The sequence below is a fragment of the Centroberyx gerrardi genome, chromosome 8 (assembly GCF_048128805.1).
Source record: "Centroberyx gerrardi isolate f3 chromosome 8, fCenGer3.hap1.cur.20231027, whole genome shotgun sequence".
Classification (NCBI taxonomy): Eukaryota; Metazoa; Chordata; class Actinopteri; order Beryciformes; family Berycidae; genus Centroberyx; species Centroberyx gerrardi.
The window spans coordinates 24,438,307-24,460,951 of record NC_136004.1 but is presented as its reverse complement, the minus strand read 5'-3'; the positions used below and the strand labels follow the sequence as shown (position 1 = coordinate 24,460,951).

At 41.1% G+C, this 22,645-nt stretch overlaps 1 protein-coding gene across 1 annotated transcript; it reads left to right on the top strand.

Annotated features, from left to right (window-relative positions):
- Nucleotides 1-1,135: 1,135 nt before the first annotated feature.
- On the top strand, nt 1,136-2,710 carry LOC144539634 (cation channel sperm-associated protein 3-like). Its single transcript, XM_078285374.1, has 3 exons — nt 1,136-1,164; nt 1,666-2,242; nt 2,351-2,710. Exons 1-3 carry the CDS (start codon nt 1,136-1,138, stop codon nt 2,708-2,710), a joined length of 966 nt encoding a protein of 321 aa, XP_078141500.1.
- Nucleotides 2,711-22,645: the final 19,935 nt, after the last annotated feature.

The window sequence follows — 22,645 nt, the reverse complement described above, 5'->3', positions numbered from 1 at the left end:
TTCTTTTCTTTCAGATGTACAAACTACTGTCCAACTATCAATAGTACAACATTGTTTGGCCTGGTGTCTACAATACATCTATAAAACATTAATGAAAACATTTATATAGGCTAGGTTAGTTACGTAGTAAATGTATATCTACAATACATAATCCATGGGAATAGATATCAGAAAAATATAATCGTCCTAGATATTACTTTGCAGCCTTAAGACACTGCTAGTATATTGACAGAACACGGTAAAGTACAACATTAATAAAGGAAAAGAAAAGAAGTCATGTTGATGAAACCTGAATCTGAGTCCATTTTTATAAATGGAAAACGAGTGCTTGGTTGTGAGAGAACTGGTGGTGCTACAAAAAGGTTACAACAGGGTACCGACCACAAGAGCCTGGTCCTGACCTGCACTACAGTACATATTATTGGAACGGACAAATGCACACACACACACACACACACACACACACACACAGACACACACACACACAGACAGAGAAAGAGAGAAGCATGTACTGTGATTGGACTTTTTTATTTTCTTTTGTTGAGAGCATAGTGTAACCTAAACCCTCACCTAACGTCTACGTTCTGAGAGAGGCTTCCCTCCACACTCCGTACTCCCTGCAGAGTCAACCTCATTAAAAGGATTGTGGAACACCTGTTCTGGCCAGGGGAGTTCACTCCTGGCCAGCACTTCATGTCTCTGCTCTTTTCCAGCAAAGGTTCCATTTTTGTCTTCACTTTGAACTTAGAAAAGTTTCTGTACATAGTATCCTTAATCTCTGCTGGTTTGGGGTTGCTCTTGGTACATCTTTCAGCCACCCAGGAAACCTTTTTAGTTGCTTTGCTCTCAGTTGATACCACAGTGGTGTTTTCAAGGACACCATTTTCCCCTCTGACCCCTTGTTTATTTGGTTTAGTTCTATTCTTATTCATTTTTCATGAATGTCTTTTTGAGTAAATGTGTGTGGCAAATACAGATCAGATTTTGACAAAACTTTGGGAAATTATGCATCTCACTACTGCAATGCAACATTTTCAAAAGTACACTGATTGACCCAGTGGGGCTGGCCTCTGTAAATAGACACGGGTAGCCAAGGCTCCTGTTACAAGGATATCACACCCCAGGGAGCAGATAGATGACAGCGCTACTGAATCTGAAGCTCAGGTAAGAACAAAATCAGAGGAAAGCAAAGACATTAGATAATTAATAATTGGAGAATTATTAAGTCTTCTTGAAAAAGGATTCATAGTTTCAGCAAAGTAAATGCACTATCGAAAGTTTCAGAAGATAAATCTTTATGATTTAAAACATGATTATCTCACATAGGTTAGCTATTTTTATCTAAAAGCTACAAAAATGCAGTTGTCTTGCACACAATGCGCTGGGAGCTAAGCTAAAATGCTACCACGCTTATGACGTCCACTGCACGCAGAGGTCGCGTCAGCGTCATCAACGTGGTAGCATTAGCTTAGCTCCCAGCTCCAAAAAGCTGCATTTTGTGAAAAAGGAAGACTTTATTGAAACTTTTATGGTGGCGTGTACATGATATAAGCCCAAGAACACTCAATGTAAGTTTGAGCCACCAAGGAGCAGGCTTTCGGAAGGCGTCGCTAAATGAGGTTCTCATTAATGGTGAGTTTGATACTTATCTTACTTTGGGGCTAGTGGGAGAGGAACAGCAAAGACTGAACTTCACTTCAACAACTACATCGCCAGTATAACTGAGTCTTCGCTGTTCATCGGCCTGATTGTGCTGACCATCATCCTGGATACTGTGTGTATCGCTTTGGAAACAGATTATCGTTTGAAATTGAAATTTTACAGCTTTGTGATTGTAGACGACATTTTCATCACAATATACTCCATGGAGCTCCTCATGAAGGTGTACGTCGAACCCATGCAGTACTGGAAGAACGGGTACAATGTCTTTGATGTCGTCCTGGTTGGGTCTTTCCTGCCCGTGTTATCCAGCACAGGAGTGTTCAGCGCTGATGGGTCCCTTGGTTTTATTTGGGAATTGCGCTGCGTACGCCTGCTGAAAATAGTGTCCTTCTTCCTCCAGTTCTGGATGGGAACTCTGTTCAACATCATGAAGAAAGTGAGCTGTATTGCGGGCCAAATGTTTGCGTTCATGTTCATCTCCACCCTGACTGGATATTTGGAGACCCCAACACTGGAGAGAGAGATTCAGGAAGCCCTGGACGACCTGGGAATGGGCTGGAGCCGAATTTTCACCATACCCGTTATCATTATTGGCCACTTCTGCTTGTTCAGTATGTTTACGGCTGTGGTCTGCCAAGAGGCCGTCCGTGCACAAGAATGACGTGAGAACAATTTGAAAACCGAGCAGGAGAAATCACTGGCCCTGAAGATACGAGCCATCACCCAGAGGCAGAGGGAAGTAACCAGACAGCCCATGCAAACCTGCAGGGGAAATGACAATTTTGAAAAGCTGGTAGAGCAGTTTAAGAAGTCTGCTGTCTACAGAGGCAAAATGGTGACGAGCAAACCATGCACTAGCTTGGCCTTTGCTGATCTCTACCTCGCCACCCTAAAGCGTCAGGACTACACAGTGAACAAGTTGAACCGGCATAACAGTGAAATGACGATGGTACTGCGTGAGCTGGTGGAAGAGGGTCTGCTGCAAGAAAGGAGAGAAAGACGTGAGACGGCTCTGGAATCCGAGGAGGGAGGGAGAGGGTCTCACTGAAACTGACAACTACAGAGAAAAGCTGCAAAGAAAATAAACAAGTATTGATTCTTGGATTTCTTGTTGACTTGTGTTATGTTCAGCCAACCTCTCCATTTAGCACTGTCCTAAACAAATCTCACAGAATAATGTTTGCATGTACATAAAGCTCTTTGGGAAAAATAATGAACTAAGAATGAATGAATGAATGAAGCTTGAATATAAGATCAGAAAATGATCATATTGCCCTCTGGTAGTTGCGCTCAAATCTCAGCAAGAAAGGATTTGATCTCTGGGGTATTTGATAAAAAGTCATGGGCTATTACATGAGATTATATTGCATAAGAGTGGATGAAATGTGAGCCTGACTCTATTTCCATCTAAAAGAATCCTCTCTCCTTGTTCATGATTGTAGCCCACATGGCCTGTTAAAGGGAACATTAAATTTTTTGACATTTGTTTTGTAGATGCCAATGGGGAAATGAGTGTGTAATGTCTAGTTTCTCTGGAATCAGCATGGTGCCGGCTGTCATTTCCCTGTACAAAGTGTAGCGTATACCGTTTCACTCTCTACACCTTGAGTCCACATTTGACCCTACAGTTTTTAGGATTAAAATGGAGAGTAGAGACCAACCAACAATCCTTCACCCTGACCAAATAATAGCCTATATTGTCAGTCAGTATCAGTCATGGGGCACTTGCAGAGATTAGGCTATATCAATTAAGGCGGGACTGGAAGTCTTGATGGTAAGTGATGGTTAGATGCAGGGACTGTTACTTCACCACAGGATTTACTGAAATGACCCCCCACACTGGTATGAGGGGTGGAAGTAACAAAAATTAAATGATAAAAATAGATGTGATGAAAATGCATGTGATTTGAAAAACTGAGTGATAAACTGTCAAGTGATTTGATTAAAATGGTGGTGATTTGATAAAAACAAAGGCATTTTCATTTATCACCACTTTCTATCATTCAACATTGCCATTTATAATTTAAGGCGAGCCCCAGAAGGGTGGAAGTAAAACAAATTAACTGATAAATTTAGAGGTGATGGAAATTAATGTGAATTGAAAAACACTGTGATGAAATTGCATGTGAACTCAAAACGAGGTAAATTGTCAAGTGACTTGATAAATTCAGAGGAGATTGGATTGTATGTAGACTGATTAAGTCATACTACTGTAAGTGAAGAAAAAGTGAAGTTTACCTGAAGGAAAACATGAAGTGGTGGTTAAAGGCCCAGTCAGTATTCAAAATGTAAACAAATGTGAAGCCCCACTGAGCGTAGTCTGTCCAAGCTAAAGCGATGTCTCTGTCAGTCTCGTCCTCCTTGTCGCTGTCGCTTTCTCTCTCTCTGTCTCTTTTACTTTGACTTTTTTATGTGTAAAAATGCAAAAAGATAAGCTCACACAAGAGTTAAATATATGGGACCGATATGGACCTTTTATTAAAAACCAGAGCTGCAAATGTTTCTATAACATCAAAGGGGGGCCTGACAGAAAAAGTTTGGGAACCACTGGTCTAAATGCTGTTTGAGAGGCTGTAACACCCTGACAAGAATAAAAATCGGGAAGAAACATTAAATGCTATTTTTTAATTTTTTTTTTTTTAAGATATTGAATATCAGCACAAAATATAAGATGTTACAGCTTAAAATAAAGTCAGTCAAAGTTCAAAAACCTATATAGGTCAAACTAGTTTAAACACCTTTCACATCTTATATGTTTTTTATACCTTTCTATATGTAATCGCAAATTTTCTTCATTCCTTGTAAGTATCTCATATCTTATCTCTTTACTGCCATATGTTTTACGTACATTTTTTTGGTAGAACATATAAAAGTCTTGTGAAATTTTTGTAGTCCTTTTTCATAAGGGGGGGGGGGGGGGGTGTTTGCTACATCGTTTGTTTGTTCATCAACGTGGCAGGCGTGATATCTCAGACACCACAGATCAGATTTTGACAAGCCTTGGGGGAATTATGTGTCTAAACATTACATTTCAACATTTTCAAAATTACACTGTTTGGCCTAAGGTGGGTGTTACAAGTTTTGACTTGTTACAATTACAAGTCAAAACAGGGTGAAATATTTGTTATTTGCTTTGAGGGGGACTGCATCATTCATGGGAGACGACATGCTTGCTGTTGCCTTCTTTAGGGGCTGGGAAGGTTGGTATTGCACAGACAGCCTGCCTAACTGAGTGACTGAGCGTGTAATAAAGTGAGCGAATGAGTAAAGCCCCTTTTGCACACAGAACCCATAAGACTGCCATAAGACCTTTCTGGCGGCGCTAGTTGTTCCCTACTATTAGATACTATCTGTAAAATTTCTGTGTAGAATGCGTTTACACATAACGTAATGGTCCTGGATAGGTGAGGCGAGGCCGGATGTTGCGTTTAAGGTGTGTGACTGAAGACGTCACTTGTTATTGTTTTAGAAAAATGGGTGCAACTATTATTAATGTGCATATTAATCTCGTCCTCCGCTCGGGTGGCTAGTAGCTCCTTTGTCTCGGAGTCCATCCAATTTCCAGACATTTTTCACTTTTTTTTTTTCACTTCGCCCATTTTCAAACTTGAAACCCTCACGCTCTAAACAAATGCCATGAGCAAGTCACAGAATGAAACCCCGGAGTCTCCTGTGAGTGTGCTTGACCTGATAATCTTATGGCTTTTGTTCACTCTAGCGTCGCAAAGGAAGATCCCCGTGAACTTTTCTGGAATATCAACTCCCGTTCACACAACCCCAACATTTCCGGAAGATTTCTGGGTGAAACTGCATGTGTGAAAGGGGCGTTAGAGACATATTTACTAGGCTAGCACAGTGGCTTTTTCTGCACGACGTCTTGGAGTCCATTGCTGTCAAAGTATCCTTAAACACAACGTTGAACCTCTGTCTGCTCTTAGCGAGACCCACTGATAGAGTTCGGCCCCAATAACATCACAACGGAGAGATTCCTAACGTTCTAAATTTCAGCGGGTATACAATAATGTTTCCTGGCTATGGGTGTGGAGCAGTAATGTGCAGCAAACATGGCTGTTGCTGAAAACTACAATGATCTCACTGTTAATGGTCTTAACTGCCACTTACAGTTACATGCATAATAAGAATGCATCTGGAAGTTATCAGCGTTGTATATGTGTAATATTGTAATCTGGTGCTTGAAATTCCCGAGAAAATGTAATTTTAGAAAAGGGGCTTATCTTTTTTAGGCGGTCGCTCCCCGCTGTCAACATGGGTTTTGATCTTTGGATTTGAGCTGGTGACTCACGTGTCTAATCTCTCTCCTCACTCTTCCTCTGCACAAATAACCTGGAACATAACTAACCTAATTTCCACAGAGTGGAATGCTAAATTCATCCTCTGTTATGCCAGTGTCATATTTTAAAGATTTAGGTTGTTATAGTGTAAATTAGGTTTATTATAGTATGTTAGTATGGGATGGATTGGAGTGTTGGGATGAATGCAACGGCATGCTTAGTTTTGTCTGGTCTGTGTGTGTGTGTGTTTGTGATTTGCATCGGTGTGTATGTGAGAGAGAAAGAGACAGGGCAAGAGAGGCAAACACAAATGAGACAGAAATGCAGAGAGAGGGAGAGAGAGAGTAGTCTGAGTGAAAAATAATTCATTTCTTCAACAGGAAAGGTGAAAAATGGAAGGTGATTCTATATTAGTCATAACCACATCCATAATGTTCCCTCGTGTGACTGCACTGATAGTATAGCATAGGAAAGGCTGGTCAAATATTTATTCGCAATGTTTTCATGCTGAGATGTGATGTATTCTGTTGCCATGGAAACAGTTATCTTATTCTTATAGTACACATTGCATATCTTACACACTTTGTGCAATCTTTTCCAGAAAATAGCAAGTAACCTAATGTGCAGAATGTGCATCTCCATATTTCACTCCTGACAGATTGTAGCAGTGTTTCTTAGCTACAGGCAGGTGTGGGTGGTAATGGTAGTCATGAGTGCTGCTGAAGTCATGAAAATAGTTAAAATTTTTGGCATGTTTACGTCAATATAAACTTTTTTTTTTGTTGATGTTTGATATCAGCTTGGGACATCCCTAGTTGGAACTGGACATGTGATGGATTTTGTGAGAAAATACTTCAGCGTAGCCTAATAGATCATATTGGTTTTGATTAGTCACCATACTTGTTTAGGTTGTGCCGACAGCCATAAAAATAATGTATCCTGTTCTTTGTCTGTATATGATAAGCATATGATTGTAACAATTGCTGTAAAAACGATTTAGTGAAAATAAATGACTCTGTAAAGGTTTTACATTATGCAGTGATTCTCTAATTGTAGGGCAAGGTTGAAATAGGATTTTAATGTAGTGGGAAAGGGTTTTGGGGTAGTGAGCCGAGGTGGCAAGCAAACCTGCAGAAGTGGGTGAAAGTGACAAAAAACATATCCAGAGGGGCGGAGGTGAAGGATTAATAAATCAGGCCCTCGCAGACCTCTAGTGCACATTGAGCATTGCACACTGCACTAAAAGTAGTTTCCTTGTAGCACATACTCACTGGGGGCCATAATCTCTAGATGGATTAGCATTATATTGAAAAGTCTCCCACCTTGGCCCACTTATTTTCTCAAAAGCACTTTCTTGAGGGACAAAAATACCCCAATTTACACAACAGAGGTGTGTATAACATGGCCTTGAGCATGTGAAAAATATGAGGCAGTAGAAATGTTTACCATCATGCAGTGATCATACAAAGTAGTACACATCCTTTTCACAACAAAATACATTTAAGGTTACAACAAATGAATATGCATAGCACCATGGGGTAGATGCAGACACAATGAGTTGTGGTATAATGTGGAATGGTTTAGCATGTTACTGGTAGGACTGATTAGAGGTTTCCTAGCTGTTTCTATGAGTGTTAAGGTAGAAACATGGCTGTGCGGTATACACTTGTCAATGGCTGGTAGATTTCCATCAACATCACAACAGAAATTGAAACATCTGTTTTGTGCTTTTGTTAAACGATCATGATTTGCGATTTGTCGACTCGAAGGTATTTTTTAGTCTCAGCTTTCAGTGGAGTGTACCATAGTGAAAAGTGCTAACTTTGTAAAGCTACAATCACAAGGAAAGACTGGGTGCAATGTTAGCAAGTTAGCTGTACTGCTGTCTGAGGTACCAGGATTGCATCAAACCGTGAGCATTTTAAATGGCTGCAACTCTATGGTTCTGATTGTTTTTATGGCGTTTCTGCTTCATTAGATAGTATACAATGGAGAGGGACTGGGAGGACAGTATAGAGAGAAGAGGTGACCCAACACAAGCTGTGAGCTGCAGTCAAACTCACAAGCCAAGTGACCTTGTTAAATTTCCCCTTTGTGATCATCCCACTGCCCACTGAACCACCATGTGAATGTAGCCTGCAGTAAAAAAACAACAACAAGAATGCATAGCTGGCTAGGTAAAGGCACATTCCCCCTAACTCACCATGTTTCAGCTGGACAGTAGGATCTGTATGTGTCTGCATATAGAGAACTCATCCTCTTGTGTTTTCATTCTATTGGTGTCATTAACAGACACAGTTGTAGAATTGTAATGCAGGGGACACATACACAATATAGTGAAGCTAAAATATGCAACGTTTTGCCATGAGGCAGGATGTGTATTGCTAGTCCCGTTCTCCTTCCCATCAGTTGGTCATGTTCCCGCCCCAACACTTATCTTGATGAGTTGTCTACCTTGAAACGGCATCTAGCCTGAGGCTGAGGTAACCAGCATCTGTAAAGCCACTGCAGGCACTGAAGAAGCAGACAACGACTGCAGGCAATCTGCAATTCAAAGAAAAAAACAATGCCGATTGTGTTTCTGAACCAGTCTTGTCTGCTGCATGTTTAGCTTTGCTGTTTTCGTTTTTTTTTTTTACTGCTTTCCACCATAATTGTTGCTGCTATGACTTCCCTCTGCCTGATAGCCACAACCCAGCTCACTGCTGGCTGCGCCTGCAGCAAGGCTATATGCTGGAGACACGGACATGTAATAATAATACTTTTTCCTTATCTTTAACTGTTACAGCAATATGTGCAATTTTATTCAAAGGCATCAGCATTCATCTGCTGGCAACCATCACTTTGAGAGGTCTACAGAACATGTCCTTTTCTTTCTGGAACAGCCACTAGCCTTCACACTCAAAATAAAAAATGGATGGTGGAGGACTGATGCTGGTGCGAAAGACTGTTATCAGGGCCTTTGATAGAAATAGTTAAGTCACTGAATTTTTCAGCGGCAGCAATGTATGCTTCGCAGTCTTGCTCGATCTACGTTGCTAAGTAACATGTGCTTCCATGCCAGCTGGAACGTTGTTGAACATCTCGGCACGGTGATGTTGGGGGAGAAAAGTGTTACATATTTCCAGCACTTCCCGTTCAAGCGAAGAGGCAACAGCACAAACTGGCCAAATTCTCTCAATCATTGGTTCTGACAACCACTTCTTCGTTCCAGAGAAGGGGCAATAGAATGGGGTCCACAGTACAGCCGGGCCAAAATATCTCCATCGGTGGCTCTACCCTTATGAGAGCATTATAAATCTAGACTATGGTAATAGAGTGGCCAGCCTCTCAGGTCTGAAAATGACTTATTGCGTGTCACCATTTTTTCTTTCCTCTTCAAGGTATTTTGGCTTGAACTGTAAATAATTAATTTCCCTATTTAAAGAGCGTCATGTTTGATTTATAACAGTGGAGGAGCAGCGAGGTGACTGTATAGGGGTGGCATTCACTTCTGAACGACAGAAACACCTTCATTCTGAAATGGCCGAGAATACGGAAAGGAAATTGTAGAGGAATTTATTAGCTAGGTGTGTGTCAAAGCTCTATCACTGTAAGGGGGGTTTGGAAAAAAAATATGCAACCATAACCTTTGCAAAGTAAGGAAAGTTTTCTGAAAAAGTGACATGAATGATCTTTAATCTTTGAATTGAGACAAGCTACATGATTTAGGATTAGATTTTACAGCATAGGTTGCACATGAACTTAGTAGTTTAACATTTAAGAACCACAAGTATGACCATAAACTAACTGAACGTCCTCAACAAGGACGGCACAGCAGCCTCCTTTTTTTGTAAGATTTATTTTTGGCATTTTATGCTTTATTGACAGAGAGATAGTGAGAGAGAGACAGGAAGGTATGGGAGAGAGCGGGGAGGACATGTCCACGGGCTGGATTCGAACCCGGGTTGCTGCGGGAAGGACTGAGCCTTATGGTACGCGCTCTACTCGGTGAGCCACCGGGGCGCCCCAGCAGCCTACATTTTTTGCAACTTGCCCTTGTGCTTAGTGTAGAACTATTGATTAGATATAATGTGTAACTTCTCAGGATGATTGAAGTCAAGCTGGTCTTGTGAGCTGGTCAGTGTGACAGTCCAAAAGCCAGTCAAAGTATTTTTTCATTTAAATATATTACTGCAGACATTTAAAGGACAATCCCGGTATGATTTGAGTTTTTTGCAAATTTTTTACATTTTACGGCATAGAAGCTCCCAAGACTTCTAATTCTGTACGTAAAGGTAATCCATCACTGTGAATGAGAAGCTGAATATCAACAGGCTATAAATAATATGTATATCAGGCTATAAATTTGAACATTTTGAATGAAGTTCGGGTCACTGTTTCATATTAATGCGTTCATTCAGGTCGACACGAGACAGGAGGGAGCGTCTTTACTTTCTACATTTTCCTCTCCAAAATATAACTTTCAACCAATAGCTAACGTCCTCTTCAGTTACGTTAGGACCCGCCTTGTGTCAGTCTCAAAGCAAGACACTTCCGCCAGCTACAGTCTGTAAACGGAAAATAAAGCATTATTTAACACAATTACGACTTAGAATTGCTGCCCTCTTCTTTACTGGGAGTAACTTGTAATATTTAGACAGCGTGTATTTTAAAATATTTACTTTGAAAAACCGCTAAGACAAGAGAAAAATTGCAAATATCTCAATGATAAGATTACCGGAAAGCGATCTACAGGGATATAAAACAGTAAGGGAGTGAAGGAAATGAGCAAAAACTTCAATCACGTTGGAAATGTCCTTCAAGTTTAAATGGGAATTATTGTAAGAACTCTATTTTATTATTACGGGAGCCCACATGGGGTCCCAAGCCCAAGGTTTCTCTCTCTGCGTCGCCCCACTCCATGATAGACACAAATACACACACATACTGTAAATGCACATGCCACACTCTTCGCAATTCTTCTTAGATTACAGTTTTTGACCAGAGACCATCTAACAAGCAGACAGATAGATCACTTGATTGGAACAGTGGGCCACAACAGTCACATCAGTCCTTATAATCATCTTCACCTCTCACTGTCTCTGGTTATATCAGTGCATTGTCAATGGTCACAATGACCCTCACTACATGTGAAGACAAGAAATTGTATTCATTAGGAGCAAATGGCTATTATCTTTCTGACCCTGACAATATATAAAAACTATGAATTGTGGTTAAGTGAATCGCTTTCTTTATGTTTATTAAACCTCACAGTTTGAACGAATGTAACACCGAAATCCGGTTGGAGGAAACTTATGCAGTAACTTATGCATGACTTGCAAACTTATGAAAATAGTATGTTTATCAATAATTGTAAATAGGCGAAAAAAGGTGTGAGACAGGACTTTGACTAAGCAGATTTAAATATTTAAATATTTAAGTAAAGTTAACCTGAAACCGGGACCCAGGGTTTGTTGAATATACTCGTAGGCCTATTCTTGTAATAGGAGTGACATATTCAAGTTTATTGTGTGTGTGTGTGTGTGTGTGTGTGTGTGAGTTTCACAAGATTTAAGTTCTACAATATAAGTATGATGGTCTTGAGACAGTTTATGTTATGGTTATGATAAATAAAGCTAATAAATCTAATGCTACTTGAAAACATTCTTATTTCTGGAGTCACGGCTCATTTGATGCTTAATTTGACGAATTATCATGTTGACTTTACAAGTGAAACAAAAACTTTGGATACCTAACTTTTGGGTGCCCTCACAGGGATTTGTGCCAAGCCAGTCTTTGATTTTCATGCCAATTCTGGGGATGTTCTTGGATGCTCATGCTTTTCTCTCTAGCCTTCCCTGCTACATCTGGTCCTCCTTCTCTCTCTCTCTCTCTGTAATATATATTTCTATCTCTGTATACTTTTACCGTCTTCCTTTTACTCTCACCCTCTTTTACCTTACTTTCCCTCTGTGTCTGTTTCTGCGGTTCTCTCTCCCTTTCTCTCGCTCTTCCTCTTTTCTTCTTTGTCTCTCTTTCCTCAGTAAGCAGAGCTGCCAAGGATGATGCTCTCTACAAGCCTGTCCAGAGAGGGCAATGATTCACTGAAGGTCAGCCCTTATCTCTGTCTCTGTGTGCTCTCTATCCTCCCTTCCAGTGTGACAGTGTCGACACACACATACAAACACACGCACACACACACACACACACACACACGCACACCATGAGTTCAGATTATAACCGGTTTCAAATGGGAGCTTTGAAGCTGCAGAAGGCAGGCTTTCTTTCATCCCGGCATTGACTCATGTTCCATTTTCATAATTTGGTAATTTCATGAATATATAATGTCTTCCCGTTGACCTGACCAATGTGAAGTAGACACACACACACACACACACCCAAACACACACACACAAACACACACTCACCCACACACACAATGACCATACTCTCAGTGAGGCAGAGCGTAAGTATTAAAGAACAACTATGTCACAGATAAAACCACTTAATGCTTTGGTGGCCATCCTTTCATTGATGACTTAATCACTGTCAACAGCAATGAGAAAGAGATGAGATGAGAATGAGAAGAAGATGGCAAACAAGGAGGAGAACTAGTTGAGAAAAAAGGAGGGGAAGTCAAATAGAGGATGAGCTGCATCATCTGAACTGAAGCAAGAGAGAGGAGCAAGTCAAGAGTCAACTTTTAGATGAAGTGCAAAAGAAAGAAATAATAAATGAAAGGGAGTCAACAGAGAGATTGAGATTAAAAGTGAAAGCACAAAGAAGTCAGGATTTTCATTCAAGTTGACTTGAGCACTGTCTGACACCAACAGACATGATCTTTCATGATGTAAAGAGAGCAGAAGGGAAAGGATGACGATGAGAAGAGTTGGTGAGGAAGAAAGAAGGAAAAACAAAGGCGGGAAAACAGCATTAAAGTGCACTGAGTCATCTGACCCTTCTTTTATGTGCAGGGAAACATGAGAGAGAGAGTGGGCAAAATAGATTAGTGAGACAGAGAGTGAGAAACAGAAGAGCTTGAGAAGCAGATAGCTGCAAAACTGTCGGGTGAAAACCTTGTATCTCCAAAATGTCAACCTTTCAGAAACTAAGAAAAACGGGCTTGTTTTTAGATTGAACACCATGCATTTTTGAGTTTTTCCAATGGATTTTAAAAGGATTTCATAAACCCAAGTTTCATAGAATTTTCTAAACCCATTGAGGATGATGAAATCCTTCAATTGGAGTTAAAACATGAAAATCACCAAAACTGTTTTTTGAGGTATCCACATGACAACAGCAATATGCAAAATGTTTTCACATTAAAATGACAATAAATATGATATGTTAGTTTATATATTAGTTGATAGTCTGTCTCTGTCTGTGACCCGTGTACATGCCTAAATCCCCTCATTTGACTGAAAGTGAGTTTTCAGAGATGTACGGGATATTTTGCGGTGTGTATGTTTTGCTGTGGGCATGACCAGCAGTGAGCTGGGTTGTGGCTGTCAAAGTGAAGCCACAGCACAGGGACGTCATAGCAACAACAACAATGGCAGAAAGTAGGAAGAAAAGAAAGCACAAGAAAGCTAAACATGCAGAAGACAAGGCCTGTTCAAAAACCCAGGTGAGCACTGGCATTGCTTTTCCATGCTGACGCCCATCTGAAGGAGATGAAAGGGCTGAAAAGTGCCCAGTATACTGCTGGGCACGTAGGCTGCTAGCCAGTTTGCAGTGTTTTAGGTGCTAGATTGTCCAGCAGAGTTTATCAGACAGCTCATCAAGATGAGTGAGAATGAACTTGAACTTGCCCAACTGAGGGGGAGGAGGCAGGACTTACAATGCGCTTCGCTGCCTCAAGGCAAAAAGTTGCAAATTGTAGCTTTAAAAAGATTGAGAAAAACAAAAAAAATAGTTGGCAAAGAAAGAAAAATAGATGGAGGGAGTGCAAAGAGTGAGAATGTACAGTAACAACAGAATAGTGCATGGCTGGAGTGATTAGAGTGGTGCCCCCCCACCCGCATCTCTCTCTCTCTCTCTCTCACTCTGCCCCCTCCTCTCCTCTCCTCACATCCCTTCATTCTTTCCATCCCTCCTTATCAGTGAGGGTGCAGGCATGGGGACCGCCCGCGGAGAGGTGCCCGCAAGGCTCAAACTGCCTGCCTGCCTGCCTGTCTCTCTCCTCTCTCTCTGTTCTTGTCTGTTCTAGGTCGAACACCATGGGGGGGTGGAGGGGGGGGTTGGGGCGATTTGGTGCGATAAACTGTTGTCTCATCCCAAAAAGCCAGTGCACACACTTGCGCTAGAGAAAACGCATATATAGACGCACATACACACACGTGAACACACATTTTAAGCACTCAACTCACTGCAGCTGCATGCATGCACACAATACTAAACATAACGCAAACATTTGGCATCTTCTGTGTGGGCGTGTGTGTGTGTGTGTGTGCATGTAAGTGTGTGTTTTTGAGTTTTCCTGTGTTTCAGTAAGCAATTGAGTTAAGTGGAATTGTAAAATGTGTGTGCGCGTATGTCAAAACGTGTTTATATTTGTGTGTGTTTATTTATTGACTCCTCTCTCTCAATTACAACCTGTTAATTAGGATGACAGTTATCATTGGAACCTGATGCAATATGGAAGTGTGTGAGTATACGTGTGTGTGTGCACATCTGTGCTTGTGTGTTTGTGTGTATCTGTGTGTGAACTGACTCCTCTGTCTAATGAGGATGTTAACGAGGATGACAGTTATTGTTGGCAGAGGAGAGAATATTATTAAACAATGTGCCCGTATTTCAGAAACAGTGTCTTAGTAACGCTCAGAGATAGCAGTAATGTGTGTGTGTGTGTGGGTGTGTGTGAGTGTGATTGAGAGATGCTGGTCACAGTGTGTGCATCAGTAGATATTTGCTCTTTAATTATTTATCATCTCAGTTTATTTTGGGGTAATTTGTGTGTATGTGTGTGTTTCTGTACAGCATGGTCTTTGTGAGTGTGTGTGTGTGGGTGCTTGTGTGCTGGTAATACAATAACAATGTAATTGCAATTTTTGCAAACCCACTCACACATATAGGTGTAGTTATAATTCACCCCTTAGAGGGTGCGCCAAGAAATACTATGCAATACACACAAAAGCGCATGCACACACACACACATGGAGAGCTTAGACTACAGACAGGCATTCTGCGTGTACACACACACACACACACACACACACACTTTGTACTTTGTTGATTGCTGTCAAGCCCACTTGCAGAGTCAAAAGAAACTAACAGACCAAAGGGCATTTGGCCAATAGGAACAGAGAGAGAGAGAGAGAGAGAGAGACGCACCAACACACACACATACTCAAAGAATCGTCTTTCACAGTGAGTGTATCTAGGTGAAAACAGATTAGCGCTTTGGAGAGCTTGAGCTTTACCACCAACTGTTGCCCCAAATGCTGTGTTGAATAACCTTGTGTGTGTGCATGCGCATATGAACTGTGCCCATATGTGTTGTGCTGTGTGTGCATGTGTGTTTATGTGTGCAGTGTATGTGTTTACAGCCTATGCATATGAATATGCATGTGTGTGTTTGTGTATGTGTACACAGATGTGTGTGCCAGTGCAAACACCAGCCAATGTTGCACAGACTTTGCAACCATTCTTAATTTATAACAGCAGTTATAAACACTATTGGATTAGCAAAAGGTGAATTGCTTTACTTGGAGGTAAAGATACATCCTCTCTGTCATCAGACAAGTACATACTAGGGATGTTCCTGATTCTGAATACAGTATTTGGTAAAGCACAAATAATGCATTTCACACAAATATTTTTCTTTCCTATCAATTTTTTCCAGTATTATTCGGATGTTTAATACTATGCCTGTAGCTGTGGAGAAAGCACATTCAACTGAAAACAGCTTGACTGGCTTTTCTCATTGAACTCAGAAGAGAAGGGGGCGGAGTTTGTTTGTGTTCCCCAGTCAATCTGCCTGCTTCACGTACACAGAGCCGAATGAGAGAGAGAGAGAGTTGCTTTTTTATACGTTTTTGTTTGCTATGGGAATATTTTGATCACTAATTTAGCATTAATGAGGCCCGTTTTTTTCTTTTTCTTTTTTTTTTTTTGCGAGGGGTATTGGTTTGACAGGGAGTGGATGAAGACTCCCTGGTTGTGCAGTTCATAGCATAAGGTAGTTCATAATGAAAATGTTTGTTGACTGCTCAGTGTTTCCCAGATAGCAGTGGGAGTTGGTGGTGGGGTTCATCCAGTTGCAGTAGGCTAGTTCAGAGTGAGTATGAAGAAATAGGCCAATATTTTGATTCATAAAGACAATTTTTCAGTTTATAATTGACTGCTTTGTGTCCCCAGTGTTGATGCAGTTCATACTAGCAAACAGTGAGTCCAGGGTGTTTATGTCTATGGTTGGTTCTGGTATGTTTGTGGTTACATAACATCTAGGTTGTTGTTTGTTAAATGCAGCTTTAAAAAGCAATTTATCTGGTTTTATACTTCATTATTATTGACAGTTTAATGCTTGAATATCTCAGCAATGGCTACAAGGAAAAAATATACATATATTTTTTATGTTTCAGTTTAAACCCACGTCCGGAGTTTATCCTACCGTGATTTCAAACAGTTGTGATTCATTTTGATTTTGGTTCCATGTCTGTTCCTGTTTTAATCCCAGTTATAGTCCCATTTTCGGTACTATTACATAATAATAATAATTATAGTTATAATAACTAGTCCATGCCCGGGGATGCGCGCGCCACAACTCCGCGCAGATAACCGGGGATGCGCGCGCCACAACTACGTACAGACTTGGCAAAAAGACGCATAAACAGCGTAAATTTGGAAAATGGAAAAATCAGCTCCGTCAGTCCCTGCCTATGCCAATGCTCAATGCCCATGTGCAGTTTGAGATTGATTGGCCAACCGGTTGAGGAGCAAAATGGATGCAGACAGACGGACGGATGGACGGACGGACAGACAGAGTGTTCCTCATTCTATAGTAGGATAAGTAGAAGAAGAAGAACATGAGCCAGAAGAAGAATAGCATTGCAGATTAATCAGACACATACTGTAGGTTTTGATTCATTTTCCACTTTCATTCTCGTCACTCATGTTTCTAGCGCTCTTGTTTTACACTTTTCATTCCTTCATTCCTTCCTCTCCCCCTCATTCGCTGTGCTCCTCCCACCTTCCATGTGTCTTTTCATACATCGCCTATTCTTTCTCCCCATCTCATGCTACGTCTCTCCTCTCTTTTTTGTCACACACCAGTCTCACCCTCCTCTCCTCTCCTCTCTTTCTATCTCTGTCCCTCACCAGTGTCGCTCCCGCCTTCCCACTCTCCCTCTCGCTCTTCCCACAGTAATCTCTCTGCTCTTGCTAGCAGGGAAAGATGTGCCAAGAATAGGGTCTCATCCAATAGAGTTGTCTCCATTTTCCCTCACTGTCTTGCTCACAAGTGAGAGCTCTCTCCCCCCCCCCCCCACCCTTCCTTCCCTTTTTTCTTGTCCTCTCCTTTTTGCTTGCTCTACATCCCTCTCTCCTACCACCCAAGTCAGATGGAATCTTTACAGTCTGCAAAGCATCCTGTCAGCAGTCTGATATACAGTATCTCTCTGTCAGAGATTCAACATCACCCTACTTATACCCCAATCGGGAAACATTTGGAGAGAGAGCGAGAGAGAGAGAGAGAGAGAGAGGAGAGTGAGCGATGGAGAGAGACAACATTTATTTTTCCAGGGAAATTTGGCAGAGCACGCTTGCTCTTTTCCAGCGATGCCCTGCTACACATTCACACAGTCCCACACATTCACACCCGGAAACTGCCCAGTACAACCACTGTCTTCCACTGTCGGCCACTGAGCAGCTCCACTGCAGCAGCTGGGGTTAAGTGCCTTGCTCAGGGACACCTCGGCAGTAGTTGTTGAGAGAGGGGAGAAACTTACTCAATCACTTTCCCCACCCACATTGTCCCAGCCAGTCCAGGGATTCGAAGCAGCGACCTTCCAGTTACAAGCCCACTTCTCTAACCCTGAAGCTACTGTGCAGCAGCTGCCATCAACTTTCAAGTGATTGAATTTTGAGGGTTTACACAGCCATCCTCAAGGGTATTATAGCTTCTATACAAAGGTTACCAATGCATGTTTACTGGCTGAAAAGTTTCCTTCGATGCTGTGTGAATACGAAAGAATAAAAAATACCAGAGGAAGATTAATAACCAGGTTGCCACAAAGCGCAGCTAGTTGGACTTTATGGGAATTATCAGCACAGGTTGAACACAACTTTGACCAATCAGATTGCTTAGCTGAAACCACGCAGTGTATAAATTATGTTCCACTCTTCATTGATGGCCAGATCAACATGACAAGGAACCGTAACCATGCAAACCGTTTCCATAACCTTTTCACAACATTGTCACTAGCACCCAAAGGGAAAAAAACAAAAAAAATTCAAAAGGTCAAGGTGTCCCTTCAGTATAATGAGGTTAAAGAGCTGTAACTAATCAATGAAAGAGAAAGACAAGATGTAGAAAAATATGAAAATGAGAGAGGAAGAAAGCAACAGAGTACTGAAAGAGAGATTGAATTTGAGAAAGCGAGAAATTATATTTTTTAAGTGGAGAGATGAAAAATCCAGCCGATCGGTGTCTTAATCCTCTCCGTCTCGAGGTTAAGGGAATTAGGAGACAACGGGAAGTAGGGGGTGAAGGAGCACAGCAGACCGTTCAGCCTCAACACACAATATGCCATTCACAGCAGCTCTCTGTCAGCTTAGAAATATTAATTTAAAAGCTGGGTCCATTGCCAAGAACAGGGATAAAGAGGCCCGTGCCAAGTTGTACCAACAGAAGCACAATGACAGGAGTAGGAGGGAGATGGAGAGAGACACCATTTACACCATTTACAAATTCCTGAATACTCCCTCTATTTGACATTCTCAGCATCGGAATACTCTTAGAATGGACATCACTTCTTTTCTTTCACAATCTTTCCTTTCCTTTCTCTTTCTCACACGGCCTTTCTTTTTCTCCACACACTCACACATTCATGACACATTTAGACAGACATGTCAAAAAACGCACTCACACTCACACACACACACACACACACACACACACACACACACACACGGCCTGGGCCAGTGAGCCTGTCTCTTGGACTGAGAGAATGAGACAGAGTGATATATACTGCTCACTGGTGGCACACAGTCACAAACTGTCAAACAAACTGACACGCCCAATCTCCCTCTCCTCTCCTCTCCTCCTCTCCTCTCCTCTCCTCTCCTCCACTCTCCTCCTCTCCTCTCTCCTTGCTCTCTTTCTTTGTCCCTTCTCTCTGTCTGTCCTCAGTGTGTGTCTCTGTCTCTCTTTATCCTTTTCTCTAGTCCCCACTCTCGTTCTTTCTCTCAGTCTCTCTCAGCGTGTGTGTGTGTGTGTGTGTGTGTGTGTGTGTGTGTGTGTGTGTGTCCAGGGTGGTCAGCTCTAGCTTGGCTTAGTGCTACAGCAGATTTGGTTCTTTTGTCATTGAGTGAGGACAGAGAACATAATCCCACTGAAGGCCGTTGGCTGACTGGCTGGTTGGCAGTCCTCAGCTGAAATAACTCCCTTCTAGAGCCAGTGATGTGTCACCTTTGGCCCGGGAAACAAGTTAGTGCCGTTTTTCTATAGATCAGAAACCAAAACTGGGGCATGAACCTATTCCTAGTGCTACCCAACATGAAATGAATGATAAGATGTTTCAAAGAGCCTGGCTCCCAGGAGGAGAGAACACATTTCTAATCTGGGTACCCTGCTGAGAGGTTAAAAAAAGTGAGTGGATTTCTCTTTGAGACAGATCTGAGTAAAGATATATTTGAATACAGTCTCAAATATTTGAATGTGTGGAAGTGTGCTCTTTCCAGACACTGAACAGCCTTAAAGTTGGACACATCACTTGTAACTTAACCATGTTTTTTCAACTTTTGCCCCCAAAAAACAAAACAACAAAACTTTCAACTATACTGTTTTGTCTGGTGTAGTCTGGTCATGAACTTTTGGCTGCAGCTGTATGGTGTGGCATAACACATAAGGTAAACCAATGGTGAGTAAGGAAGACTAACACACTTAGCCCCCCTCTCCCCTCCCTCCACTACCCACTGAGCCAAAAGCAATCAGTGTGCAGTTGATTGACGACTCGGAGCGAAGCTTTCCTCCAGTTTACCTCAATTAGACAGATTGACATTGAAAGGAAAAAAAAAAGCAAAGTATCAGTATTGCAGAGATTCTGACATATTATCTTAGTCATTTGTATTCCCCCAACATCGGGATTACTTTTTCTAAATTCAAGCAAAATGTCAACTTATAAAACCTGCCTATGTGGGCTTTCAATTTTCCATCCCATTAATCCCACATGGGTTTGATTCCTTGCTTTGGCGCCCTCCCTGCTGTTATCGTTCTATACTAACCATCCATTCTACTCTCCTCTGACAAGACAAAAACAAAGTAGGCTACTCCACACACCAATGACTGCTCACTGTCCCTGAGGTTTCTCTTAGCACAATTTGACCAGGTTGTAGCTGCTGTTGGCACCCTGCTCCTGAACTGTTAACATACAAAAAAACATCAAAATGGAAAAATTTCACAAGTTACATAGCAATGGCCATAGAGCAGAATAGTGGTGTTAACATGGCTGCCATTAAAGCTAGCAAAGGCTGAACTCTGTGGCCGCCTGTCAGAAACACACTGCACTAACATTCCCAAACAGAGGCTAGGTTTACTATGTTGTATTAGGCTATTTTTTTTAGTTCTTATTTTATTTCTTTGTTTTTATTTACAATGGATCTGTTGAAATGCAGATGTTCATGTATTCCTGTTGCAGAAACGATTGCCTCCTACGTTCGATTCGAAAAGGCTGCCATTTTTGCCAGCAACTAGCTAGTTAATAACAACCGCCGTTACGTTATGCTGACTGGCTAACTTACATCTGTTGTTATGGAAACAGAGTTGTCAAACAACTCCAAACACGGATTGAACATTTTGAATCGGACAATAAAAGTCCAAACAACCTTGGACAATCCCATACAGATCTGAACAGGCAGCGCCACACTGGCCCAACATTGTTTGATGTTGGTGTTTGTCGGAGTTGTATGAGCATTGTGCAAGGGGCTTCACTATGTCTATGCTGTTGTGTAAAACCCTCCTAACTTCAGAAAGTTTTAGAGCCCTTGGAACTGTGAAACATTGAAACATTAAAATGTTAATTAAAGTATGTATAACACATAATTTGAATATAGGATATGTAAAAAAAAAAAAAAGCCTGTTTTGTCTTAAATTCTAAGTTGACTTTTTAGTGACATTTTGGAAATGTGAGATATTTCTACTGAAAGCAGTAATGTTTTGGGTTTCTCAATACTATACTTGAGCAAACAACGGTCAGCTTGATTCAGTGAAAGCATAAGCACTTTGCAGCCAGGTATACAAAAGCATAATAGCCTTTATTACAGGCGATACACAACAGCATTGTTGCTTCACAATGAAACATTGTTCCTTTCTAAACTACTGAAAGTGTGAGTCACAGGACTGCAGTGAGAACTGTTAGGAGGCATAAGATTTTATTTTCATCAAAAATCATTCATACAGGCTGTGTTAAAATATGCTACTTGAAAAAACAACAACTATGTTAGAAAAAAATGAAGCTCCATTCACCAATGCACTGGGACTTTGCTAGGAGAGTCAGATAATCTATAGTCTATTATGCTACTTCTGGTGCTGAAATAGTGTCATAATACAAAATTGTTAAACAGGTATTGAAGTCTTCAAAACATTTAAAGCATTTAAAAACAACTGTAGTCAAAAGACTCTCCCCTGTCTCTTTCTCTCTGTTTATCTTTCTGTCTCTTCTTCCCTTCCTCTCTGTCTCTGTTCCTGATACGCTGTCTCCTCATCTCTCTCTGAAGCCTCCTTCCCACATTTTTTCATGCCTGTCCTGTATTTGAAAAGCTACTTGCCACATGTTGATATGTGAGACATTTTACTCCACATAAATTAGAGGTTGAATGATTTAACAGTTTGGCAGCTTCATTACAGTTTTGTACGATTGCTAGCAACCTTTTATCAGTTCTGTAGTCACATTTTCATAACTCTTAACACAGTTAGCACAACATCGGTCTGTTGCGGGCCATACCATTAACACATTTCTTGTTCCTTTGACACAAAATGCATTCAGTGAACACATTTTAAAAACTCTTGAATTTCTTTTACACACAAGCTCAATCAAGACCAAAACTATGGATTTTTACTGCCAAATTTACAAATGCTTTCACACTGTATGTCAGAACAGATAACCTCATGTTCTAAACCTAACTTATAGGCTAAAGTTGAAGTGAACAGCAGTTCACATTGTACATTGAAACATGTACATTTTTATTGCTAGTGAGAAACAGCTGATTGAAGTTATGCAAATAGACCAATCACAGCTGAACACTGCCAGGGGTGGATAAGGCACGCCAAAAGATACTTCCCAAGGTGCATAGCCAGAGAAAATATAAGGAGTGATGTGGACGAGAACATGTGGCCAAATGCAGAAGACCGGGTAGATTAGAAAAGGACTGTGTATTTTTCTTTTTTTTTCTTCTGTGCCTTTTTCTGTTTGTATATTTTATTTTTACACCACTGTAACCAGCAGCTATACTGCAGATTTTTGTTGATCTCTTGCAGTAATTTCCTATAG

Excerpts from the sequence above, each read along its gene's own strand:
- LOC144539634 (XM_078285374.1), top strand. The coding sequence starts at position 1,136 with ATGACAGCGCTACTGAATCTGAAGCTCAG. Across the intron at positions 1,165-1,665 it reads CTACTGAATCTGAAGCTCAG|TGGGAGAGGAACAGCAAAGA; the intron begins GTAAGAACAAAA and ends CTTTGGGGCTAG. Across the intron at positions 2,243-2,350 it reads GCCGAATTTTCACCATACCC|GAGAAATCACTGGCCCTGAA; the intron begins GTTATCATTATT and ends AAAACCGAGCAG.